Consider the following 27,734-nt stretch of genomic DNA (forward strand, 5'->3'; position numbering starts at 1 on the left):
CATTTGAATCATACAATAAACAGTTTTATATCTTTTTTTTTTTTTTTTTTTTTGAGACAGAGTCTCACTCTGTTGCCCAGGCTAGAGTGAGTGCCGTGGCGTCAGCCTAGCTCACAGCAACCTCAAACTCCTGGGCTCAAGCAATCCTCCTGTCTCAGCCTCCCGAGTAGCTGGGACTACAGCCATGCACCACCATGCCCGGCTAATTTTTTCTATATATATTTTTAGCTGTCCATATAATTTCTTTCTATTTTTTAGTAGAGATGGGGTCTCGCTCTTGCTCAGGCTGGTCTCGAACTCCTGAGCTCAAACGATCCGCCCACCTTGGCCTCGCAGAGTGCTAGGATTACAGGCGTGAGCCACCGCGCCCGGCCTATATCTTATCTCTTACATGTATCATTGACATTTTCCTATGTGATTAAATGTTCTTTAAAAACATTTCTTTTTAATTTACATACAATGAGATTTACTCTTTTTGATGTACAGGCCCATGAGTGTTGACACACATAGACTCATGTAACCACCACCACAATCAAGAAGCATAACAGTTTCCTCATTCCTAAAAATTCCCTCTCACTGCCCTCTGTAGTTAACCCGCCCCTAGTCCTAACAATCCCCCAACCACTGGTCTGTTCTCCATTCTTACAGTTTTGCCTTTTCCAGAATGTCATCAAAATAGAATCACATGGTATGTTGCCTTTTGGACTGGCTTCTCTTACTTGGCATAATGCATTTGAGTTTCATCCATATTGTTGCCTATGTCAATAATAGTTACTTTTTATTGCTCAGTAGTATTCCATAGTATAGATTTACTACAGTTAGTTTATCATTTCACTAGTGGAAGGACATTTGAGTTGGCAAATATGACTTTTACTTGTTGAATGACAGTCCATGCTACAGACATACTAAGCCTTATATAAACAGTTCCAGTAAATATGTAAATATTAGTGGACATTTTGTGCTTTTCCTCATTATAGATAACCATTAAATGAACATCTTTATACACAAATCTTTGCATACCAAATATATATGTGTACATTTATATAGTGTCCAAATATCTTAACCTGTTAAGCACGTAGTGTGCCCTGCTGGAGAAATAGGAAAATCTAGACAATATAAAAATACAGTTCTATTAGAATTTTCTAAAAATGTTTGCTTATATAACAAGCAGTCTAGATTTCAATGATTTGTGCCATTATAAAAATAAGAAAATAACAAGTTATTTAATTTTTTTTTTTTTTTTTTTTTTTTTTGAGACAGGGTCTTGCTCTGTCACCCAGGCTAGAGTGCAGTGGCATCATCATAGGTCACTACAACCTCCAACTCCTGGGCTCAAGTGAGCCTCCTGCCTCAGCCTCTCAAGTAGCTGGGACTATAGGACAGATGCATGCCACTGTGCCCAGCTAATCTTTTCCTTTTTTTTTTTCTTTCCGTAGAGACAGGGTCTCACTCTTGCTCAGGCTAGTCTCGAATTCCTGGGCTCAAGCAATCCTCTTGTCTCAGCCTCCCAAACTGCTAGGCTTACAGACGTGAGCCACCATGCTCAGCCAACTTCTTTAATTCTAATGCAGAAGTTTTAACCTGCTAAATAGGAATAGATTAATTTCTTGTTTCTGAAATACCATTTCAGGACACTGTTTTCACCGAAATAAAGCTTCTCTGGACAACTGAATTACTTGGTATACACAGAACAGAAATGACAACTGGGCAAGGGCCGGCTGCAGGGCAGGAGGCTGGTTAGATCAGCACAGCTGAGTTTCTGGTTACATCTGTGTTGCTGAAGCCAGAGCCAGTAAGAGCGGAATGATATGGCTGGCACTTTGTTTTGCGTAATAGGATGGGGCTTCTCTTTGAGTAGACACCGCTGCCCTGAAAATTAAAAAGGAAATAGAGAAAATGTCAGAATGTAGGTGAATGGCACCTACATTCAACAAAATATACATGCACACTGTGGAGAAATCTACATACTGAAGAAAGTTGGAAACAGGAAAGTCTTTTAGTCTCCCATTCACACTTTCCTTAGGGAATCATCTTTGATGGTTTGAGTTGTCCCTCCAGGAATGTGATGCACACATGCACATATCCTTTTACCTAAGCACAAGCGGAATCTGCAGCTTGCTGTTTTCCCCTAACACCATCCCTTGGACATACTTCCATATTGGTACACATGGAGTTAATTCATTCTTCTTTGCGGATGAATTCTTGTCGTGTGGGTGTACCGCAGCGTTAGTCAAGTTCTCTGTTGATGGATATTACATCACCAGAGTTTAACTGGTGAAGAAAAATCGGTCCTGACATAAAGACACAGAGAGGGCCTCGCCAAATTATGGACCCTGTTCATAGAAAATTGCGTCTGACCACTGGATTTTTACAACAGAAATTACCGAATTCTTTTAAATTAACTAAATCATGAATTTTTAAAATTATGAAACTATCTAATGTTGGCTTGGAAATATACCCCATGGCTCTGGACTAGTGGCGGGGTCCTTGAAAAGTTCCTACTCCATTTGAATGCTGGTCACTCTTCCTTTTTTGCCCTAGGATCTCACCCACAAGCTTGTGTTTGGGCTCCTCCTGCTGGACATTTTCTACAATTGCACTTCTTTTTTTTTTATTTTATTTTTTTTGAGACAGAGTCTCGCTCTGTTGCCCGGGCTAGAGTGAGTGCCGTGGCATCAGCCTAGCTCACAGCAACCTCAAACTCCTGGACTTAAGCGATCCTCCTGCCTCAGCCTCCTGAGTAGCTGGGACTAGGCATGCGCCACCATGCCCGGCTAATTTTTTCTATATATATTTTTTGTTGGCCAGATAATTTCTTTCTATTTTTAGTAGAGATGGGGGCGGGGGCGGGGGGGAGGTCTCACTCTTGCTCAGGCTGGTCTCGAACTCCTGACCTTGAGCCATCCTCCCGCCTCGGCCTCCCAGAGTGCTAGGATTACAGGCGTGAGCCACTGTGCCTGGCCTACAATTGCACTTGTGATGTAGTTAATGTCCCAGACTTGATTCCTTCAAAATCGAAAATTATTTTTGCTTTTAAATAACTAATTAATATAAGGATACATTTACTTTTTTTTTTTTTTTAAGAAAATAAAATAACACAGAACTACATACAATAATAATGAGAGTCTTGGCATGGTGGCTCACGCCTATAATCCTAGCACTCTGGGAGGCCGAGGTGGGAGGATCGCTCGAGGTCAGGAGTTCAAGACCAGCCTGAGCAAGAGTGAGACCCCCCCCCTGCCCCCATCTCTACTAAAAATAGAAAGAAATTATCTGGCCAACTAAAAATATATATAGAAAAAATTAGCCGGGCATGGTGGCACATGCCTGTAATCCCAGCTACTCGGGAGGCTGAGGCAGGAGGATTGCTTGAACCCAAGAACTTGAGGTTGCTGTGAGCTAGCCTAACACCACAGCACTCTACCCTGGGCAACAGAGCAATATTCTTTCTCAAAAAAAAAAAAAAAAAAAAAAAAAGAACAGCTATTTATTCCATTCCTAAACTTTGTAGATTAAAAGTCCTTTACACCACTATTCCTAGGCAAGTGGAGTTGGGTGGTCCTACCTCTGTGGTCTGGGGCATTTTGGACAGAGACTTCCAGCCAAGATAAGAAACATGTTTTCCCTGGACCCTCACTGACATACCGTGAGTCCTGATCTCAGTAATGTGAGTATGTCTGTTTTCTCATATTCTTACCAGCCCTGTAGATCAGCGGTCCCCAACCTTTTTGGCACCAGGGACTGGTTTCATAGAAGGCAATTTTTCCACGGATGGAGGGGGAAGGCGGAGCTCAGGTGGTGATGCCAGCAATGGGGAGAAGCTGTAAATACAGATGAAGGCTGCACACACCCCCTGCTGTGTCCCCCAATCCCCCATTCCTTTAAGCTCCTTTTTTCCCACTGGTTGGGGACCGCAGCTATAGATTTATCAGTCTACTGAATTTTTCACCAGTATTATAACCTATAAGCACATAAGGTTATTTTTCCCCTTAAATTATTCATGAGGATGCTCCATCTTGCTGTATGATTATCCCACCATTGCCTTTAATGGCTACATTTTGCTCCACCCACTAAGTGTACCCTTTGATGTCACCATTCACTTGCCAGTGGATATTTAGGTTTGTCAAACATCTTTGAGCATATAGGCTGTCTACATTTTCAATTATTTCTTTAGAATACGGTGCCAAAAGTACCCTTAGAGTCTGACTTAGGTCAAAGATTATAAATATTTTTATAATTCTTGACACATATTGTCAAAGTGTTTTCCCACAGCACTTTACCAAGTTACAATGCAAAGAAGCACTGAATAACATCTTTAAAATATTTTTCTGCTATTTTTTGTTAAAGGTATGTCAAAGAAGTTGAGGTGGAAATTATACCTTATTGAATTTGTGTTTCATTATTATTAGAGTGCTTAAATAATTTTCTATATTTGCTATTTGTGGTTCCTCTCTTGTAAATTATCTACCAATATTCATTGCTCCCATTTCAAAAAAGAGATTAGTAAAATTCCTGCCAGAGCAATGAAAGTGGAGAAAAATTTGGCAAACAGAGAAAGAGGGTTTTATTCCTGACATTCAAAGGAATTGGGCAGAACTGTCAAAAATAAATCTACCAACAATCACTGAAAGAATGCCCAAATGAAGGAAAGAAGAGCAGGTCAAGAACAACGAACCCCTTACTTACTGCTGTGGTGTGGACCCCAGCGACATTTCGAGGCAGTGTGATGTGGTAAGGAAGAACAGGACTTGACACACAGACAAACCTGGGCGTTATTTCTGGCTGTAACCAGTCCTAAGTGACTTTAAGTGATTGCTTAATCTCTCTGCACCTTGGCATCACTGATGAGGGTCAGACCGCCCACCTTCTGGGAGTGTGGTTGGAATGAAAGAAGCGAATGACTCCCAAGTGCTGGCTGGGAGTCTGAGAGTAGGTGAGGAGAGCCACCCTCATCCACTTTACATTTTCCCCAGCAGGGGCACTAAACTGAGGCGTTGGTGCCAGGGTGACACCATTTGCCTATTTTGGGAATGGTGGTGTAGAGTGCAAAGGGGTTTACAAAAAGGAATTTTATGTGATCTGTGCCTGTATACTTCTACAGTCTGGTTAATGAGAAAAGGAGTCAAAGTGTACAGACCTAAGGTAACACTGTAACACTACAGCTATTTCTCTATCCAGGCCTTATGAAAGTCCAGGCTCATTAAAAAGTCTATCTCATTAAATCCTCTCAACATCCTTATTGCCCTTTTTTCCACCTAGGTGAGCCACAGTTGGTTTACTTCTCCTGCAATCAAAATCTGGAACTTATGCATATGCTGCCACTGTGCACTTCTCTGAGGTTCTTGTAGGACATCTGTCATTCCTTCCAGCTGCCCACACCTTTGAAAATGGTTCATCTTAAATCTATGCCTTCCCAGGGTAGAAGCCAGTCATTCGTTCGTTCATTCAACCATTCCTAAGTGTCTACCAGGTTTCAAGCTTCACTCTGGGTTTTTAGAATACATGTATCAGTGAATGAAACAAGTCAAAGTCTCTCCCCTCCTGGAGCTCATGTTCTAACAAATGGGAGACAGGTAATTAAGAATAAACTTCACAAGTCAGTCAGAAGATGATAAACACTCTAAAAAAGAAAAATAGAGCATCATGAGGGGTTTGGGAAGGCCCGAGTTGTACAATGGAGGCAGTGATTTTAAATGTTGAGGTCAGGGTAGCCTCATGGAGGCTTTGTAGATAGGAAAACTGCCAATTTCAGGTCATCTGACCTCAGCTGCAGAGCTCTGGCCCCTGAAAAAAAGGTGAATGTCCACAAGCTTACGGGCAGAAAAGCACACAACATCTTTAGGGAAGGGGATCAAAACTAGCCTGAAATGAAAGTTCCCAGTGAGAAGCAGTGGGTGATGAGTTTGGAAAGAGTATGAAGAACATGGAAGGCCAGGCCAGAAGTCTAAACTTGGCAGTAGGGGACCTTGAAGGTTTTTTAGCAGCAGGGGTGTAAGGGTGGACTTCACTGTGAAGAAAAGGTGAAGAAAAGAAAGACCCAAGTCTGTAGAGTATTCTTTGTCTTCTATCAGAGGACTCATAAAAATGCATGCCAAATTCACAGGGAATGAATGGCAGAGTGTGGAGAGGGGACTTAAATCCATCACTGAACCCAGGGTTGCTGGCTCCTAGTACACATACTGGAGATGATGGGTCTGTTGTCTCAATTTCCAGTAAAAAGAGCATAACGCCGCTAGAGTGAATTCTGATAATCTCACAAGCTCCTTCAGGTCCTGGCTCTGCCCGCACTAGTTAGGTGGTCTTGGTTGAGTCCTTGATTAATTTCTCTGAGCCAGAGTTTCTTTGCCTCTGAAGGGAAGACAATAGAATCTACCCACATTGGTTCACATACAAGTTTGGTTGCTGTCAAAATGTCCCCAAACCATAGTGACTTAGAGAAGATAGATATTTATTTCTCTTTTCTGTAACTGTCCAGGGCTGACAGAGTGACTCCTTGGTATAGGGAACCAGGCCTCCTCCTATCGTGTTGCTCTGCCATGCCCAGTTGGAGATGGCTCACCTCCATGTCTTCTGGGTCCGTACACCAGCCAGTAGGAAAAGAGAAAGGGTATGCATCTCCCTTCCTTTCAAGTGATTAACCCAGAAGTTGCACACATCACTTGGCCACAGCAGGAAGGGAGGCTAGACAGTGCATTCATTATTCTTGGTGGCCATGAACTTGGCTAAAATTCAATGGTTCTATTACTAAATGAAGAAGGGAATTAGAGCTATATGGGGAAGATGAGCCAATGAGCCAGCACACGCTCTCTTTCTCTTCCTCTCTTTCTCAAATGGACTAGTTATAAAGATGAACAAAATATTCTATGTAGTGCCAACAGCATAATGCGTAGCATACAGTTGATATCCAGCATTTATGGAGCACCTACCATGTACAACTGTTATGAGAAATACTAAGAGACATATAAAGAAGAAGTTGACTCAATCTCCAAATTGAGAGAGGCAGACAGATGGTGCGGAATGAGCTATAACATGGCTAGGAAGAGGAGAGCACTGTAATCAAATTGTGTACAAAGTCCTTGGAAGCAAAGACAAGGACAAATTCAATGCACCTGAAGAATCATGAAAACCTTACAGAGGAAGAAGGCACATCTGGAACTGGGTCCTCAAGGATACGTAGGATTTTAGCAAATAGGAAAGGAAAGGGAAGTCATTTCAGATGGTGGGATCAGAAATCTTCCTGCCAACACAAATCAAAATAGTAATAAAGCATCATGTTTTACTCATAAGACTGGCTAAAATGATGGATATAGGTACAATCACAGATACAGATATGAATATAAATAACACTTAGTGTTGGTAAAGGACTGCAGAAAGGGGCACCCCACCATATACTGTTGGTGGACGTATACACTGGTGTAGCCTTTTCAAAACATATCAAAATTTAAAATACACACATCCTTTGACCCAGCAACTCCATTTCTGGTAACCTATCTTACACAAATACTTGCACAAGAATTCAAAGTATATAATCAAGGATTATATTTCAGATTGTTTTATAATAACAAATCAAATACTATAGTAACCTACAACTAAGCCAGCCTCTGACTGGGAAAGGATTACATAAACCATGTGGTGGCCATTCTGCAGCATGCTCTGTAGCCACTAACAGACTGGGACAGAAGGAATGAACAGACTTAGGAGAATGGCACTATTACAGTGTTAAGTGAAGAAAGCCCACAACTGGACAATATGTGTAGCACGATTGCTTTTTGCACAAAACCAAACACAAATAAGTATAAATGAAAATAAGGCCAAGCCAAAAACAAATGAACACATGTCTGTGTCTGGTAACATATGTGTATGTTCATGCACTGAAAGCTTCTGGGAGGAGATGGACCGAAATGTTAAAAGAAATTACTTGGAGGAAATGGGAGTTCAGAGAAAAGAAACCCTCTTAGTCATTGTTGCTATGGCTAAATAGTGGAAACAATCCAAATGTCCACCTGTGGGTAAGGGGGTTAAACAAATCATGATATTTGCACAAAGTAGACCACGACAGAGCTGTCAAAAAGAAGGAGGCAGCTTTATCTATAAACACAGAAACAGCTCCAAGACGTACCATTAAGTGAAAAAAGCAAGGTCCAGAATTCCATGTAGCCCATCACTTATATGAATAGGATGAGAGAAATATGCCTTTGTGTGTGTGTGTGTGTGTGTGTGCTCTGTTACAGGCAACAGTACTCTAGAAGGATCATAAGAAACTAGAAAGAGTGTTCATCTCTGGGTAGGGGAATTGAATGACTTAGGAATAGGGGAAGAAAGAGTCACTTTCTCTACCCTTGTAATTTTGAATGCTGTCCCATGGATATATATATCCTTTTCAAAAATTTTCACAAAAATTTAAGTTAGGATTAAGAAATAAATGTTAAAAGATCTTCCTCTGCCCCCCTCCTAGAATTTTTGCTGAAGCAAGTTCAGTTGGAGCAGAGGATGACATCTGGCTATCTCTCCTCTGCAGCACACAGTGAGAGTTTGGCTCAGTTCAGCTCGTGCCTGCCGAATCTGTACCAGCCTAGTAAGTAGCAGTGCAGAAATATAAACCCTACCCTGCAGTAGGGCATTTTATGGGGTGCATGTCAAATATTGCAATTCACCAATGTGCTATAATACCATGGACTGTCTTGGGAAAGAAAGGAGATTTGGATTAAGACTTTTACTTACGAATTTAAGGCACAATCAGGATGAGTGCTATGGTCCACACATTGTAAGAGCTTCACTGGTCTATAGAAAGAAAGTAACATTTAAGGGATTACTTAAATAACTTTCATTCATCAAACATTTACGATGTGCCTGCAAAATACTGGAGATACAAAGTCTCTACCCTGAAGAACACATACATTATTTCTTTTAAATATATTAGCCAGCATATTTTTATATTGAGCACTATGTCCCAAGACATTTGATCACACATTTTATATAGACCATGTCATTTAATCCTCACAACAACCAAATGGAACAGGTACGTTATCATCTCCAAGTTATAGTTGAGAAACCTGACCAGAGTAACTTGCCCAAGCTCTCACAGCAAGTTGAAGAGCTGAACTTGAACCTTGCAGGCTGACTCCAGAGCCCAAGTTTGTAATCACTTCTGTATGCACGTACAACTTTGGAAAAAACTCTTGATAAGTACTTTGGGTGGAAGGTTGGACTTGAAGCACATGGGAATGGCCAGTGCTCAGGCTTCAGGGAAGAAGGCAAATTGCTCTGCACAGCAGAGGGAGGAGATGTGACATTCCAGGGCTGAGGGGGAGGGAAGGAAGCAATGAAGACAGGAGCCAGGTAACAGTGGCACACAGAGTAGTAGGTACAAGGCAGGCCAAGATGGGATCTCTGTGGCAGGATGACTGGAGGGGACTTCAGAAGAACAGCAGTGTTCGCTCTGCAGCATGCCATGGGATCTCTCCTTGGACTCACTTACTGAAAAGTAAAGTCTACTCAATGCATTCACTTTTATGAGAGTTTGCTGTTGTTGTTTTATACCCCAAAAGATATTGAGTTTTACTGAATTTGATTCAACACAGTGTTAACAGATACCGTTAGCTAACAGATACCAACCAGGAAGTAAGGGAGGCTATGAAAAGATAAGATCCTCCCCCCCCAACCCCGCCTCACAAAAATGGGCAAGACTATCAGAGAGAACTTTTGACTGACATGGGACAGCAGGCAACGTCACCTGAATTGTAAGGGGCAGAAGGCTCTCACATCTGGGTTGGAGTTGGATTTGTCAGCCTTTGTCACTTTCCCATGTTATACCTTTCCTTGTATCTTCTCTGTTCCCCAGAAGCAATACCAAATCCCTATCTTAACACAGCAAGAGCCTGTGGGCAGTAAAGGAATGGGTGCGCCTGCATTTCTTTACTGAGTCAAGCTTGGGATAGAAGAGCCCTGAGGCCAGCTGAGCTGGGGACACTGCTGGAAAGGAGGGAAGCAGGCTGAGACCCAGGACACTGTGAGGGGAGAGGAGAGCTAGGGCTCTGGCCTGGCTACCACAACTGAGTCCCATGACTTAGAAACAGACGGCCTTCTCGGACAGTCCCTGGACCAAAGCAACGTAGTTGTGAATGTGGAATTTTTAGCTACAATTTTCTCCACCATTGACCTGTTTATTTTGTTTTGTGTGTGGTTTATTTTTTTTAAGATGGGAGCTTGCTGTGCTGCCCAGGCTGGAGTGCAGTCGCTATTCACTGGTGAGATCACAGTACACTGCAGCCTCAGTCTCCTGGGCTCACGTGACTCTCCTGCCTCAGACTCCCAAGTAGCTGGGACCACAGGTGAGGAATACCATGCCCAGCTATTGAGTTGTTTGAAAGTAAGAATTGTCTTTTTTAAATTTACTAAAATCTGGTGCTTTGATTAAGGAAGGAGGAGCATGGCAGTAGGAGGGAAAGAGCAGGCTTCAAGGCCATACAAAGCTGGCTGATCGGTGGCTCACGCCTGTAATCCTAGCACTCTGGGAGGCCAAGGCAAGAGGATCACTCAAGGTCAGGGGTTCGAGACCAGCCTGAGCAAGAGTGAGACCCCCGTCTCTACTAAAAAATAGAAAGAAATCAGCTGGACACCTAAAAATATATATATGTAAAAAAAAATTAGCTGGCATGGTGGCACATGCCTGTAGTCCCAGCTACTCAGGAGGCTGAGGCAGGATTGCTTGAGCCCAGGAGTTTGAGGTTGCTGTGAGCTAGGCTGACGCCACGGCACTCACTCTAGCCCAGGCAACACACAGTGAGACTCTGTGTGGAAAAAAAAAAAAACAGCAAGCTGGCTGAAAACTCAGCTCCATCACTGAGTGTTGACTTTGGGCAATTTATTTAATCTCTCTGACTCCTCTATAAAAAGGGAATTTATTCATTTACAAAGAGGGACTATTTATATAAAGCTTAAAGACAGACGAAACTGATCAATGACATTATAAATCTGGAGAGTTACTATGGGGGTGGAAGGTGGTGGCCAAAAGGGAGGCCAAAGGCAGGCTGTGGTGCTGGTTGTGTCCTGTTTCGTGATCTCAGTGCTGGCTGCATGTACACCTTGAACGTGTGAACATTCATCCAACTGTATACTCATGGTTTGCACATTCTTCTGTATATAGGTTATATCTCCAGAAAAGGGTAGTGGCTTTAGTTTGTTTTTAAAAAGGGGTGATAAACAACACCCAACTTCTGAGTTTCCTGAGAGCATTAGCAGTAATACATGAGTAAAATGGTAAAGATGACAGAGCAGCTTTGAGAAGCTCTCTCTTGAGAAGGCATGGAGTGGGAGGGAGCAGTTCACACCTCTAGTGGGCTTTGCTCAGCTGGGAGAATTATCCAGCTTGTGAAGCTTTTGGGAAGGCAGAGGGTACCAGAGCAGCAGGATGAACGTGGGTGTTGGACAGGGAGACCACTAATGTAAATTCCACCCTGCCACATGCAGAAATGTTCAAGAAAGTCACTAAGTTTTTGCAGTTTGGACTCCACCCCCTTGTAAAACCAGGAGGCCCACACACTCGGGCTGAGACAGGGAGAAGCCAGAGATAGAATTCCGAGTAAAGGTGGGGCTTACAACTGCCTCAGGATTTGAGCCAAGTTCCTTACATTTCCAAGCAAGAAGACCCTCAAATGATATCTGATTATAAGCATATGAAGTGTCTGGCTTATAATACACTCAAAAAAAAAAATGGTAGCTATTATATTTTCTTATTGGTCTACAGTCAAAATGTAACTGTCTGTACATATCTCAGACTAACTCCCACCTTAGCACCTATCATGGACAAGGATCCCACAGGGCCCTCAGCTGTAGGAACCACGATCCCTGTTCTCTGGCTACTCACCACACAGTAAGCAAAGTGAGAAGAAAACTGGACATGGGCAAATGAGAAAGTGCTCCTCTGTACATCCTTTAACTGCCATAAAGATGGACTCTGGACAGAAGTGGGTGGGACCCAGGAGGAACCCAGGCCAGACGGTGCTCCCAGCCACCACGTCCAAAGGCAACCCAGAAGACATCATCCCATGGCCTTGGGAGCCGACACCCAGCAAAATCCTTTCAGCAGCCCACCCCACCCAAAACCACACTCCTGCTCTGAGTGTGCACACTGATGACGGCAGACCACCTACAGGTAATCATTAACACAGCTGTACTGGAACCCCATTTCCTTCAGCCTCGCTTCCAGGATTTTCACGCTGCCTTCGCCACAGGATTCCCTAAAACATAAAAAAACATGTATTTAAGAACTAAAAGGAGAAGAGCAGGAGGAGGAGGAAGCAGCTGTTTCTGGGTTAACTAACATTTCTTTTGGCCACGTGCTCCCAGCTGCTTCCCGCAAGCGCTGCAGAGGATGCTGAGGACCAACGTCAGGAGGGCCACGCCCACGGGCAGGGCCAGAGCTGGCGCATGCGTGTGGTGTCCGCCCCTTGCACAGTCCGAAACCCACACAGCGACACACATCTGCCACGTGCCCTAGGGGCCCAGCACAATGCTAACTGACAACTTGTTCAGCCTACGGTGTATTTATTTACTATAGTTTAAGTAACCACAAAAACATACTGACTTAAAAATGTTAGAAAATGCAAATAAAAGAAAAAAAAAATACCCTAAATCTCACATCCCTAGATAGAGATGCTAATATTTTGGTATATAGTGGTGATTTATTCCCACAAGTCTTTTCAAATATAGCAGTGGGACTCTGCTATCCAGTGTGGTTTGTATTCTGCTTTAGCCTGTGTGTGTGTATGTGTGTGTGTGTGTATATATATGTATACTTCTCTGCCATTTTTAATTCCTGCATGGTCTCCCTTACATAAGCAGACCATAATATGTAGAACCAGACCTCTCTTGTTGAAGGCCTAGGTTGATTCCTATATTTCAATGCCATTTACACTACAACAAACCTTGTTAAAACTTCATTTCCATACACATTCTTAATTATTTCTTTTCCTTAGCATAAATTCCCGACAGTAGGTTTTCTGGCACCAAAGTTTTGAATCCATTTTAAGGCTTTTTGTAAGCACTGCCAAAGTACACCTTGGTCCATTTCCCATACTCTCACCAACAGTGATTCTTCCCTCCTTAACTGATGGTCAGAATTAAGCAGGAAGAATTTATATAGTCAAACAGAGGTAGACAGAACACTGCCAGCCGTGGTTTAAGTAGGCGTGGTGTTCTTATGGCAGGCAGGACCCTGCCTGAGTTTATGTGGAATGGGAAGGTAGACAGCCTCCCTACCATAAAATTAATAGAGAGGGATTGTACAGGAAGGAAATGAGCGATTGAAGGAAGTTTTCACAGAAGTGGAATTCCAGGCATTACAGGAATAAAGAGGGCAAAGTGTTGAGTGACATCATTTCTTAGAACCTTGCCAAAATATGGGATCGTGCCCTTCTCTGGGCCAGGTTTACTACTTAGGACTTTTTAGTAAGCAATGACATTTAGGCTCCAGGACACTTGGACACAGAGGCAAGTCAATGGGTGTTTTACTGTTGCTTTGAATAAAGACAGCCAAAGCCATGCTAAACACAATCAGATATTAGCCACGTTGTTTTTAGCTCGCTGCTTATGAGTTTTGTTTCACTTTTTTCCAATAAGCTTTATTGTGTGTGTTTGAGGTTTACAACATGATGTCATTGGATACATATAGATAGTAAAAAGGTTACTATAGGAAAGCAGATTAATAGATCTATCATCTCTCATAGTTACTTTTTTTTGTGACAAGAGCAGCTAAAATCTACTTATTTAACAATAATCCCTAACACAATAAAATTTCATTAACTATCATCCTCATGTGTTTTCCCTAAAATCTGAGCCAAGGTCCCCACTTCCTTAGCTAATGACTCACAATTCTACCCTGCGGCTCAAACAACCAGGTATACCAAGTACAAACAGGTGTTCTAACCCCTTTTGTAATTTCTCCTGCAGCAGAAATGATGAGCTGTGACAACAATGAATGGTAATTTCCTTATCTCATTAAAGGTAGGTTCAAAGGACAAACTTTCTCAGAGAGAGACATTAAAACAACAAGCAAGCATAACTTCTAGACAAAGAGCAATTTCTCACAAAAAGAAAAATGATACATGTTTTTCATGCAACAATAAGTATAATTTGTCTTCTGGGAAGGGAAATGCAGATCTTGGTACAACTTATGTAATTCAGTAGTTTGCAAATTTATTGCAATCTATTGCCCAATGGATAGGAAAAAATATCACCCATTATATGGTGAGTCTTAGAGGATCTTGAGGACCGGAAACAGGGGATTTGCTGAGGTTTTCCTGGAACATGCTTTCAATGGCAAACCACTCCTTGGGGCTGGCAATACTTTACTTCATGTAGCATCTGAAGAACAAGGCACTAGCTTGCCTCTGAAGATCCATTATTGCTGCCCAGCTTTAGTTAGGCTGTGGCCTTGCTGGCTTGTCTCTGAACCAAATGGGTCTTACTTTTTTATCTGGAATTTGTGCCAGCAGTGCCCTTCATTGCTGAGGAGGATGAGTTCAAGGTTGCATGTATATATATAAACTCAAGTGGTTGTCCAGAAAATATGGACCGTAGAAGTTTCCTTGGTTAGTAAATAAGACCTGTTGAGGGTTAGGGTCAAGACATGAGAACCCCAGGATGGGACAGGACTTTGCCAAAGAGCAACCTGTGGACATGTCAGTTCACTAAAAAAAAGCTGCTCGACCTTGAGGGGGACATTCCACGGGTCAGGGATGTGTGCAAATGGATCCCGCCTTAAAGCCTGAGGGCTACAGCCTGGATGTCTGCTAATGGACCGGACCCAATCCGAAGGTGGAGAGAATGATCAAAGGATGTCAGCCCAGCAGATAAGAGCAGTTTGCTAGTCTAAGCCTGAGGCAATGTTCCTACCTCTCTCCTGAGTTCAGGTCTCAGTAAATGAGGAACTAGATAAAGTAGAAAGAAGTACATGGCTCTTTTGTTCCCATTTAGATTATATGCTTTACTGCTAACGCACAAGCTTTTCACATGAAATCATTGTAATCTATAACATGAAAAAAAGAATAAAAATGGGTGCTAGACTTCAGTCAGTACCACTTGGCTCACGGGAATGCTGGTGGTCCCCTGACCTCCCAGCACCCTTTCACCTCACTTTTTCTGTCTGTATCTTTGTCTCTCCCATCTCTTGCAACGCACACTGCCAGGGGACCCAGTTATATCAGGGGCGGGAACCCCTAATAAAGACCCAGTTGTAAAGCCGGCTGTTCTCTGAGAATAATATCTTCATTATAGAATCTCACGTTCTGAGAACCCCTGGTAAGGGCTTCTGGGCTTCAAATGACCATAAAGAGAAACTAGCTTTGACCCTCACAAATACATAAGGAACTCACCTATTCAAAGCTGCTCAAGCCACGCAGAAAGGAACACGATTTTCTCTGGCTAAGAGAAGTATCCTGGATAAAGAAGGTTTTCTCTCCCAGGACTAGCTAGTGGTATGCCCAAAGAGTCAAGCCTTTGTCTTTCTTTACCAACCACATTATAAACAAAGAAGATTGTCATTTCTCCAGAACTGAAAATATAAAATGGACTTGATCATACCATTCAAGAAAAGCAAATTTGCACAATTGCCATCATCAATATGGTAACTTACACATTGGGTCCCCCGATTTCATGCATAACCCAGATCTCAATTTGTGTGATTTTATCCTTCTGAAAGTATGGAATTTCAAAATCTGCAAAAAAACTGAGAAACAAGCAGATCATTTCTTAAAGTTCTAAAGCAGTATGATACTTTTTCCATTTCAGTCGTTAGTTGAAGCACACATTATTTTTTAAAGTTTTTAGGGTTTTTAAGCTTTTATTTTTAGGTTACTTATTTTATTTATGTATTTATCAGCTATTAATGGTGTAAGTCTACAGATGTGGTTCTGGTCACCAAATCATTCAACTGTTTTGCTTTACCTGGATTTATAAAACCAAACATTAGATTGAAGATTAGGGCAATTCTCTTTAGCCTCCATTCAAAACAACTAAATAAACATTTTGTCATTCTCTGCTGTAATTGTTGGTGCTAGAGTTCTTACCCTTTGACGGGATAGGCTCCTTTTGGCTCTGAACCATTCAGCATGACGTGGATCACCCCAGAACTCTCTGTTGCATACTATGAGAAGAACCAAGAATTTTTAGCAAATGAAGGCATCATTTTTCTACCATGAAATCGGCATTTTTAAAAATTGATAGTTCTCAATATTGTCAGGGATATGATAAATTTGGTATTTCATACAGCTAGTAGGAATACAAGCTGGTTTATTTTGGAAAGAAGATTGCCTTAAAATGTTGAAAACTCAGATTCAGTAATTCCACGTCTGGAAAACCACTTCAAGAAGATGATATGAAATACACAGTACCCTATCAGCTGGAATAAACTAGGCTATGCTGCCATAACAAACAGCCTCAAAATTGCAGTGGTTTAAACAGCAAAGACTTATTTAGCGTTCATGCTACATGTTTTTCACAAGCCTACTGAGGTTTTGCTCCATATGCTCTTACTCTGGGACACATCCATAAAGTTGCTAATTGTCAGGGAAGCAAGACGGGGAAAGTGACAAATCACAAACCAGCTCCACCCAGAAGTCACACACGTCACTACCACTCACATCTCATTGGCCAGTGTAAGTCACATGTAAATAACTTCAAGAAGGAGGAAAGTGCAAACCATGAGCTCAGAAGACAAGCCGAAAATATTTGGCAAACAGCATTGAGAACTACGACCAGCACTGTGCACAAAGATGGGCAGTGAGCATTCCTTGTAACACAGAAATATTTTAACCAATATAGAATAATAAACAACAAGGAAATGGTAGGTTAACCATGGTACTCATACGTCTGAAATATTAACCAGTCATTTGTAAAAGTCTACAAAGTATTTGTAATAGCATAAGAAGCGCTCACATTCAAAGAAAAATGTGAGATTAGGTGAGCAGAGCATGAGCTCTACTATGTTCAAACTAAATGGGCAGAAGTCTGGGAATTCCCATGGGACAGATATATCCAGAGACATTCCCAAATTTCCAGCTCAGAATACCACTGGATCATATCATTTCCCTCATAAAATGTTTACAGTAGAATGAAGATAGGGGTAGAGGGGAATTATGTGGCACTGAGATATACATGGCTGGGTTTGCTCTCTAGCAAAGTAACACCCAATATCATCTGCACCAAAACAATACTCTACATCATCCTTGCCTCAGATTGGTCCAAATAGCATTAACAGTCATATTAAATCCTTAAATGCCAAGGCCTGATGATCATTATGCTAAAGGGGTTGCCTTTAGGTGGTAGGAATATGGATGATTAATGTTCTCATTTATACTTTCTGTGATTTATCATTCTCTATCATGAGCAGCTATTACATTGACAATAACAAAAAATTAATTAAAAAATGCATGCAGATACAATGAGGCTGTATAATGAAGTGGCTGAAAGTTTGGGCTCTGGAGCCAGGCTGCCTGTCTTCGAACTGTGGCTCCACACTTACTAGCTTTGTAACCCTATTAGAGTTTCCTGAGCTCACTGTACCTCACTTTACCCATCTTTAAAATAAGGGAATTCAGAGTGTCTACCTCACAGGATTGTTATAAAGATTAAAACATTTAAGGCTGGGTGCAGTGGCTCACGCCTGTAATCCTAGCACTCTGGGAGGCCGAGGTGGGAGGATCGCTCAAGGTCAAGAATTCTAGACTAGCCTGAGCAAGAGTGAGACCCCGTCTCTACTAAAAAAATAGAAAGAAGTTATCTGGACAACTAAAAATATATAGAAAAAATTAGCCAGGCATGGTGGCACATGCCTGTAGTCCCAGTGACTTGGGAAGCTGAGGCAGAAGGATTGTTTAAGCCCAGGAGTTTGAGGTTGCTGTGAGCTAGGCTGATGCCATGGCACTCTAGCCCAGGCAACAGAGCAAAACTCATGTCTCAAAAAAAAAAAAAAAAAAATTTTAAAATGATGACTATTAACATTTCTCGAATACTTACCTGCTAAGGTTCAAACCCTCTCCATATCACTATACTAAACCATATCTCTTCATGCTTTGACTACTCAGTATATTCTAAGGGCTCAAAAGATGTGAGCACTATTATATTAGAGATTCCCATTATAGAATTGAAGAATTCTAAGGTGGTGGTTTGGAGCACACACTTTAAAGTCTGGCAGATCCACTGGGTAGACAATATGGTTTCCATCATATATAATGTTGACATCTCCCCTGAGTTACTGTTTCAATCCCCCACCTGCATCAGGTGATGACACATCTGTAGCCTCCCAATTCTCAATGAGGGGCGCTGGCAGCCACCGCCAGCTGACTGGAGCCTGCACTCAAGATGAAACCCGTGGACAGTGAGAGCAAATGGTGCTCCCACTGGAGCTGGCGGAAGAGCACAGTCATAAGCTGGATGTCTTTTGCTCCCAACTGCAGCCATGGTGGAGGGTTTGGCCAAAGTCCCTCTCACCCTGACTAACAATGGACACCTGGGGATCCCGAGTAGAAGATGGGACCAAAAGAGACATGGCTAGCCCATGCTTGGCAGTGGTGAGGGAAGTGCTCTGACATCTTCCTGGTCAACACAGCTAACATTTAATATTCAACAGCACCCTGCCAGGCACTGAGCTAAGGACCTAACACTCTTTATTTCTAATTTTTATTCTAAGCCTGGTGACAGAAAATATAAGCTGTAGTCACTGGCATTTTATAGCTACTGATAGCCATCATCAACTGTGGTGACAGTATACTCTAAGAACAGACCTATCTTAAGGGGATATTTCTGTGTCTCCAGCTTATCCTCAGTCTCCTATCATCTATCTGTTCTCCCATTAATATTAGTCTGTGAATATTTCTTGCTCCCACAGATAGATCTCAGGTGTCCCAGGGTCTTCCATAAAGCAGGAATTACCGCATTTTATTATATATATCAATCAAAATTACATTGATTTGAAATGCTAATAACAACCATGACATAATAGAAATAATAATGACTATTTAATATCCTCATCTGTAGCTAACATTTACAGAATGTTTTCTCTGTGCCAGGCATTGCACTGAGTATTTTATCTGCTTAAATCATCACAACTTTATGGAGCAGAGAGCATGAATCAGGATGTTATAAAAGTGGAAAGTGTGGGTAAGTAATGACCCGGGGTCCTAGTCTCTAAACGTCTCCCTTCCATGGTCATGGGTCCTACACATGTTCAGTGACTCAGTCACCCATCTCCAGATCACCTGCATGGATGTCCTTTTCCAAAAGGAGTCCACAGCATTGTTTTCACAATCTTCTGATGTAGGACAGGATTGGTAATCGAGTCCTAAGGAGAAAGCAGACAAACACATTTCCTTTCAAAGATTTTATCAGGGAAGAATTAATTCAAAATATTTGCCGGCTCCACAAAATATACTTAGCCTGCATTGTGTACAATGTGTGAAAGTTTAATATTAAAAGTCTATCCACTCAATCCACAAGGAGCCCGGTGAGTGACCTCTTAGGCCATGATACAAAGACATTTGTCACTTTGCTTGGCATGAATGTAGGAATGGGGAGAACTAAGCAGGTGGCTAGTGAGTCAGCCTAGCTGACCACTGGGCTCTAGAGCAGTGATGTAAAAACAAACAACAAACAAAAAAAACTTTGCTCTATTGAAAGAAGTATTTAATATATTAAATTTTAAAAATTTGGGGCCAGGCACAGTGGCTCACACCTAGCGCTCTGGGAGACTGAGGCAGGAGAATCGATTGAGGTCAGGAGTTCGAGACTAGCCTAAGCAAGAGCGAGACACTGTCTCTACCAAAAAATACAAAAATTAACTGGGCTTGGCGGTGTGTGCCTGTAGTCTCAGCCATTCAGGAGGCTGAGGCAGGAGGATTGCTTGAGTCCAGGAGTTTGAGGATGCTGTGAGCTATGATGATGCCACTGCACTCTAGTCCCGGTAACAGAGCAAGACCCTGTCTCAAAAAAAAAAAAATTCTTTTTTAAGGATATAAGTCAGCAGATCTATGGGATGTGGGATGTGCTCATCATTTATAAAGAAAGGAGAAATTCCTAACTGACAAGTTGTTTCAGGGAGTATCCCAAACAGGGCAAAATGTGTACTGCCTGAAGGGAAATACTGTGTTACAGGGGCAGTGCAAATTTGGTGATTCATAATGTTTTTAAGGAGTACTCCTCCGAGGCCAAGTTCATTAAAAAAGAGAGGACCATTACTTAATCATTACTTAAGAGAGTGGCAGTGACTTTTTTGAATTACACACTTCAGGTTGGAAAATATTTCAAGCTAGTTATCATCTCTGAAGGCCAATGTCTCAATTTTTCAGAGAAGATCTTTGAGGCTCAGAGAGGTTCCGTGGATGGTCTGTTCTACAGAGGACTAGAATTTAAGTCTCCAGTTTCTCAGTGTTCCTTCCACCATTTCTGACACCAGAGCTTAAGGTGGTATTTGTCCCAACAGTAATTTCTATATTTGCCTATTTTATACTTTCTCGGTTTTAGACTGTGAACTAGTGAGTATTATTATCATTTATGTACTTGAAGTCTTCTTTTCTTTAAAAGTATTTTATTCTCATAAGTAATATATCTAAATTACAAAAAAATAGTAAATATGGGATATGAAAAAATTATGATCTCATATGCACAGCAAGAACTGCTGTTAATGGCACTATTCGTAATAGCCAAGATATGGAATCAACCTGTGTCCATCATCTGATGAACAGATAAAGAAAATGTGGTATACATACACAATGGAATACTATTCAACCATAAAAAATAATGAACCTGGAGGACATTATGTCAAGTGAAATAAATCAGGCATAGAAAGACAAATATTACATGATTTCACCCACATGTAGAATCTAAAAAAGCCAATTTCATAAAAGCTGAGAGTAGAATAGAGGTCACCAGAGGCTGGAGGGGTGGGGGTGAAATGGGGAAAGATTGGTCAACAGGTACAATGTTACAGTTAGATAGGTGTTCTAATCCACAGTAGGTTGACTATATTAACCATAATGCATTGTATGATTTAAACTAGCTAGAAGAGAGGATTTTGAATTACTTACCACAAAGAAATAATAAATGTTCAAGGTGATGGATGTGCTAATTACCTTGATTTGATCATTACACAATGTATACATATATCAAAAATCACAATGTACCTGATAAATATGCACAATTACTATATATCAACCAAAAAATAAAACTTATAATTTTTTAAAAAAGAATTGTTAACAGTTTGGGTTTGTTATCATCTTGACTTTTTTATATGTGTATTTTTTCATTGATTATAATTTTTTTAATTTAAATAGCATCATACCAATCACAGCATTATATAACCTGATTTCTCACTTAAAAATATGTCATAAACATCTTTTTAGGTCAATAAATACAAAATTCCATCATCATTGCTGGTGGCCCCACAGGATTCCATGATATGAACATGCCATTATTTGGCTGACCCAAACTGCTGGACTTCACTTCCTCCTTTAACAAAGCCCTGGTAGGAGGACATAGATAGAAATGGGGGGAAAGAGGCAATGTGGTTTTCTGGAAAATTCTCCCTTTCTTTATACTATTTCCATCATACCCCACCCCCATTCTCCCTACCCTCTGCAGGGTAACCACACTAAGGCTTCCTGGCTACTCTCCATTGGAAGAATGGTCATGTCCATTTGATCTGTGCCCTGCAATGCTTCCCATCTCACAGTGAAAGCCAGAGCCCTCACAATGTCCTCTGCCATCTGGTCCCCTTTTATCCCTCTTGCCTCATAGCCCACCACTTTCCTTGTCACTCACTGCCGTCCTTGCTAATCCTCAAATGTGCCAAACAGGACCTTTGCACTTGCTGTTCTCCCTGCCAGAAAATGCTCTTTCTCATCTCCTTCAGGTCTTTGCTCAAATATCAGCGTCTCGGTGAGGTTTTCCCCTGGGCATCTATGTAAAATTGCAACACTTTCCTCTCCTCCTGCTCCCCTAGCCTTTTCTATCCTCTTTCCCTGTTTTGTTTTTCTCTGTACCCCTTATAATCTTAGGGCAGACTATATATTTTACTTGTCTGTTTATTGTCTTATCTCCTCCCCTCAATAATATTAGGATGGGGTATTATTTTCCTGTTTTATTCTCTGCTGTTCCTAGTGCCTAGAAGAGAAAGGCCTGGCACAGAATAGGCACTCTATGAATTTTAGTTGGATGGACAAATGAATGGAGGAGAAATAGGCAGAACTGACATGAGGTTAACTCTTTTTTTTTTTTTTCCAGCCTAACCCAGATTCCTCTTTGAAACAACATATTACAGATAAAACTTAAACTGTTTTTGGCAGCAACTCTAACAAGACCGATTTCAGATATGGATTTGACCTGGTCATTGGAAATCAACCAGGCTTCCAGTGACAGAATCTTTTAACAGATTTGCTCAACATTAATTAGGCTCTGATTTAAAACAAACAAGCAAACAAGATCTAACACTTGACATTGGCACTTAAGCTGGAACTTTTTTTTCCTGCCGGCTTTGGTGTTGCCGTCCAGAAGGCTGACGGGATGGTTGGACCATGTCAGGCAGGGCAGAGAAGCCGTCCCAACACACCAGTTCCCTGAAGGGGATAAAAGACAATCCGAACCTGTGGAGCCCTGCCATGGCGCCGCTGCCACTCTGGCCATCGCTGCCGCCGCAGCCTGGAGGTTAACTCTTAAAGTGACTCTGATAGCCCAGGAGGAACAATCTCCAGTCTTGATGATGGGAACACTCCCCCTACCTCCTTTCCTGCTAGCCTCCCTCCTCAAGCTTCCCTGATGCCCTGGCCGAGGCTAGTGTCTCCCTCTGCCACTCCTTAGCACACAGTCTTTCCTGCATCAGAGTACACATCACTCCAGCAAATGCCCCCCACGAGGCTATATGCCCCCTGAAGGCAGGGACTGCTGTATCTCTAGCTCCTACCGCCATAAGTTGGAGGAATGAGGAGAGTTTTCAGCACCATCAGGCCAGTTCTTGTGACTCTAACTTTCCTTGTGATTTTAATCTCGAAATATCTGCAGTTGGGAGGACGGGCTCTGGAGTCAGACTGTCTGACTCTGCTGCTTACTAGCTATGCACCCCTGAGCAAGTTTCTTAACCTTGCTGTGCCTCAGTTTCCTCATTTGTGAAAATAGGAATTATGATACGGTTCCATGGGCCTATTGTGGGGATTAAATGAACTAATATATGTAAAGTGCTTAGACCAGTACCTAGCAAAAGATAAGTACTCTCTATTTATTATTGCTATTATCATTATTGAGGAAGATAGAATGAAATAAATGCATATGAAAGCATTTGGCCCAAATGGCAAATGTATAGTAGACAGGAGCTCTTACACATCTTGTGATTTGTGCAGGAGTCTTACCAGAGGCATTTTTCTGTCGACACCAGCTCAAGAAATCTCCAACCCTGCCATACAGAATATCACACACGGGCATCAAGCGACGGGTGTTTTCAGCATAGCTAGTAACAAGGAGGTGGTTATTTTCCCAGAAAAGGGACTAAGGAAAAACAAACAAAAAATTAAAATACAAAACAGATATCTCTGGTGCGATATCATCAAAACAAATCAGGCAACCCATTTTCCATTCAACTCTGACCTGCTGCACAACAACTGAACTTTTTTGTCTTTATTTACCTGTTCAAAGAGTGCTACCAGCTATCCTCCCTTTATTCCAAAGGGATCATGTAAATGATAATGAAATATTTTCCCAGTAATACAAAATATATACACATGTGGTAAGATCCCTGCATTAAAAATGATTAAGGGGCATAGGTTTGACTCCTGACTCTGTCATATGCTACATGTGTAATCTTGACCAAGACCTGTAATCTCCCAGTGCCTCAGTTTCTACATCTGGAAAATGTGGAGCATGAACCCTTCCTCTTCTTCTATAACTGTGGTTAGGATAGCAGGCAATCACAAAAAGCACTTCCTAAAGTGTAAAATGCCTCAAAAACACATTACCTTTGTATTATACTTTATAGTTTCCACTATAAATAGTGTTTTCATATAACAATAATACAAATCTCCCACTCTTTATGTACCTAATCCTCAATAGTCCAATGAGGCTATATGTAGACTGAAAGGTCCCCAAGGATGAGAGCTGTTTTCATTGTTGCATCCTGAACCCTTGCCACAATTCCTGGCACACAGAAGCATTTACTGAGTTGATCAACTAGCACCAAATCTATGAGAGAGGAGAGCAAAAACTGTGATTCTCCTCTTTACTGACAGGCAGGCAGCAAGGTTCAAAATAAAACATACTCTTAAAAATCAGATTTGTAGTCCATTATATCTCTGAATCTCACAGCTCCATTAACTTGCCTTTACATATAACACACAATGGAAAAATCAGGTTAAGAATGATTGTGTAAGAGAAATAAAAATGATGTCTAACTTTCTTTAAACTTGAGGTATTGTTCTAAGCAAACATTTTAGGTAGGTTTTCTCATTTATTTTCATTTAATTAGACTTCAGAGTTCAGACAGAATATATTAATAAACATGTAGTTTTTTTAAACAAACTGGTACTGAATAAATATAATCTTAAGACTCAGCTGGGCGCGGTGGCTCACACCTGTAATCCTAGCATTCTGGGAGGCCGAGGCGGGAGGATCGCTCAAGGTCAGGAGTTCAAGACCAGCCTGAGCAAGAGCGAGACCCCGTCTCTACTAAAAAAATAGAAAGAAATTATCTGGACAACTAAAAATATGTATAGAAAAAAATTAGCTGGGCATAGTGGTGCATGCCTGTAGTCCCAGCTACTCGGGAGGCTGAGGCAGGATTGCTTGAGCCCAGGAGTTTGAGGCTGCTGTGATCTAGGCTGATGCCAGGGCACTCTAGCCTGGGCAACAGAGCCAGACTCTGTCTAAAAAAAAAAAAAAAAAAAAAGACTCATTAAAAGAAAAGATGAGTCTTCTGAGATGATACTGAGATTGGGGTTTTCTGAATTACCCAAGGTTCAGGCCACTGGGCCAGTTAGGATGGAGGTTATCCAGAACTGGCCAGATGTAGAGACCCAATGTGAAAGGTATGGCCATGTCCTCATGTCCTTGTGGTGATTCCTGCACTGAATTGCTGACTTGGAAAATTTTCTTCTGCCCACAATCAGGCAGGAGACCTAGAGTCACTGTTGGAGACAAGGCTACCTTCCCACCAGAGAGCTCAGCATGTGCACTGTGAGTTTGCTGCTCAGTGTTTCAGTGACGTTGCAGGATGCTGGGGACAGCTAATCTCACACCTGGCCCAGGCACCATCTATCTCTATAGAGACAGAAAGTGTTGTTTTACCCAAGTCCCTTGTAGAGTTACCTTGTCTCTGGGAATAGAATGCCTGGAGAGGTTAATAAAAAGGTCATAGTCCGAGGGAAGCACAGAACAGGGATCTTTGTCCAGCACCACTTTAAAGGCTTCCCAGATGGCTGTGCAGTTCTTGTCCCTGTGCAAAAGAACAAGTTGGAAATAAAAAAAGAAAACACACACATCCGTGATGTGAAGTATTAATATTAATATTTCCAGTTCTCGAAAGGCTTTGCAAGCATTTTTTTTTCATATATTGACTCTGCATAACCAGGCATACAAAAAAGACAACAAATTGTCATGGCTCAGGTGATGGATTTAGAAATCTGACATTGGAAGTGTCTCTCAGAAAGGGCTGCACAGATTTCTCAGAGCTAAGGAATATTGCCTTGCCCCAGGCTCAAAGAGACAAGCAGAAAAGACACCAAGCTAGAAGGTGACAATTCCAATAAACCACGCAGCCCCCCGGTTACAGGTGCCTCCTCATTTAGACATGAGAATGGCATCAGTCTCATCATGCAGATCCATCATGAGGCTCAGGAAACAAGTGAGGCAAGGCTGACTTACAGGACTTATGAAATCAAAGGTTGCAAAGGACTTCCACCTCCTGGTATGGTAGAAAGCATGCCCTTTAGTTGTAGCCTCACTCTTGAGTTCCATGCTAGCTTTCAAAAAACATTTCCAGGCCGGGCACGGTGGCTCATGTCGGTAACCCGGGCACTCTGGGAGGCCAAGGCGGGAGGATAGCTTGAGTTCAGGAGTTCGAGACCAACCTGAGCAAGAGGGAGACCCCATCTCTACTAAGAATAGAAAGAGGCCGGGCATGCTGGCTCACGCCTGTCATCCTAGTACTCTGTGAGGCCGAGGTGGGAGGATTGCTCAAGGTCAGGAGTTCAGACCAGCCTGAGCAAGAGCGAGACCCTTCTCTACTAAAAAATAGAAAGAAATTATCTGGACAGCTAAAAACATATAGAAAAAATTAGCCGGGCATGGTGGCACATGCCTGTAGTCCCAGCTACTCGGGAGGGTGAGGCAGAAGAATCGCTTAAGCCCAGGAGTTTGAGGTTGCTGTGAGCTAGGCTGACGCCACAGCACTCTAGCCCAGGCAACAGAGTGAGATTCTGTCTCAAAAAATAAAAACATTTCCAGTGCATTTGTAACTTTTATTTCTCATGCTGGATGGTGACTAATATAGGCATTTCTCGCATGATTCTCTGCTCTTGTTTAGTTGCCTGAAATGTGTCACAATAAAAACAAGAGAAATACTTGTTTTTCTGGCAGAAGAGAAATACTCATGAAAACAGGAAAAATCTGCTCCAAAGGAGCAAAAATCAGTAAGCAGTGCAGTGCTGACAACAAAGACCTAATACTTAAAAAGTTCTCTGGATTAGAGGATCTGAAATTTAAATTTCCGAAGGACCTGGACTTAAGGAATTCCAGCTGGAGACCACATTCCTAGGATTCCAGATAAACAGAGATACTGGCAACTGCAGCGTCCAAACTCACCTCTAACCTTTACTTCTAGACCCACATGCCCCCCCCCTGCGCCCCCCACACATACACACAACACACACACACACCCCTCCCTCACCTCTAGACCCCCCACGGTACACTCCGCACCTGCAGACCTCCTCACCTCCCATGCCCCCCCACCTTCCGCACAAGTACCCTCTCCCCCGGGTCGCCCCCTGTCCATTAGAACCCTTGGCATCTCCACACACCTCCTTCACGTCAAGAGCTCTCTCCTCTCCCCTACCCCGACCTTCAGACTCCGTTTTCCCCTCCTCACAGCCCCTTCCCCTTGGCGCTCACCGCAGCTCGGGGTTCAGCAGCGTGCTGTACTCGGCGCAGCGGCCCAGGAAGATGCTCTGCAGGTGCAGGCTGGTGCCCTCCCCGCTCCACTGCGCGCCCCCAGCGCCCCCCACGCCCGCCGCCAGCAGCAGCAGCGGCGGCAGCAGCAGCAGCACGAGCAGCAGGAGCCGCCTGAGCAGCTGCAGCCACGATGGCGCGCGCTCCTGGACAGCCATCCGGAGACTTTGGTTCCTCCAGCTGCTTGGCTCCTGATACACTTTCTCTCCTCCCACTAAGGCGGCTCCCAGGCTGACGCGGGGCACGCCTCTCGCCCTAACACTTCGCCTTCTGTTCCCCCACTTTCTTCAGTTACAAGACTGCTCCTGGAACGTCACCCGGGACAGGCCTACTGCGGTCCTGCTCGGGTGGAGTCCTGGAGGAGGGATCCCCAAAGAAGAAGCGAGGCTGGAGAAAAGGTGAGGAGAGTTCAGTTTATCAGGAGAAAGACTTTTCTGGCTCCAAACTTTCATAACTTTGGCAGATGCCCTCTTTCTCATTGGCCAATGATAAGGGGTTTTTGTTTGTTTCAAGAAAATGACCATGGCTGGGCGTGG

General features: G+C 42.5%; 1 protein-coding gene across 1 annotated transcript; it reads right to left on the reverse strand.

The window, feature by feature from the left end:
- Positions 1 to 1,294: 1,294 nt before the first annotated feature.
- BST1 (bone marrow stromal cell antigen 1) lies at positions 1,295 to 27,356 on the reverse strand. Its single transcript, XM_069493850.1, has 9 exons — positions 27,142 to 27,356; positions 25,342 to 25,468; positions 23,394 to 23,529; positions 19,257 to 19,339; positions 16,068 to 16,144; positions 15,635 to 15,727; positions 12,153 to 12,239; positions 8,722 to 8,781; positions 1,295 to 1,869 (listed from the first exon to the last, which is right to left on the reverse strand). The coding sequence occupies exons 1-9, from the start codon at positions 27,354 to 27,356 to the stop codon at positions 1,764 to 1,766; spliced, it is 984 nt and encodes a 327-aa protein (XP_069349951.1). The 3' UTR covers positions 1,295 to 1,763.
- Positions 27,357 to 27,734: the final 378 nt, after the last annotated feature.

The sequence above is a fragment of the Eulemur rufifrons genome, chromosome 19 (assembly GCF_041146395.1).
Source record: "Eulemur rufifrons isolate Redbay chromosome 19, OSU_ERuf_1, whole genome shotgun sequence".
NCBI classification, from domain to species: domain Eukaryota; kingdom Metazoa; phylum Chordata; class Mammalia; order Primates; family Lemuridae; genus Eulemur; species Eulemur rufifrons.

What these genes read in the sequence shown, in the direction of transcription:
- BST1 (XM_069493850.1), bottom strand. Translation starts at nt 27,356, where the DNA reads ATGGCTGTCCAGGAGCGCGCGCCATCGTGGCTGCAGCTGCTCAGGCGG. An exon ending in TCGACAGAAAAATGCCTCTG is followed by an intron (nt 19,340 to 23,393) that starts GTAAGACTCCTG and finishes CTTTCTCCTTAG; the next exon opens with GACTCGATTACCAATCCTGT. An exon ending in GGAGCCTATCCCGTCAAAGG is followed by an intron (nt 15,728 to 16,067) that starts GTAAGAACTCTA and finishes CTTGTTTCTCAG; the next exon opens with TTTTTTTGCAGATTTTGAAA.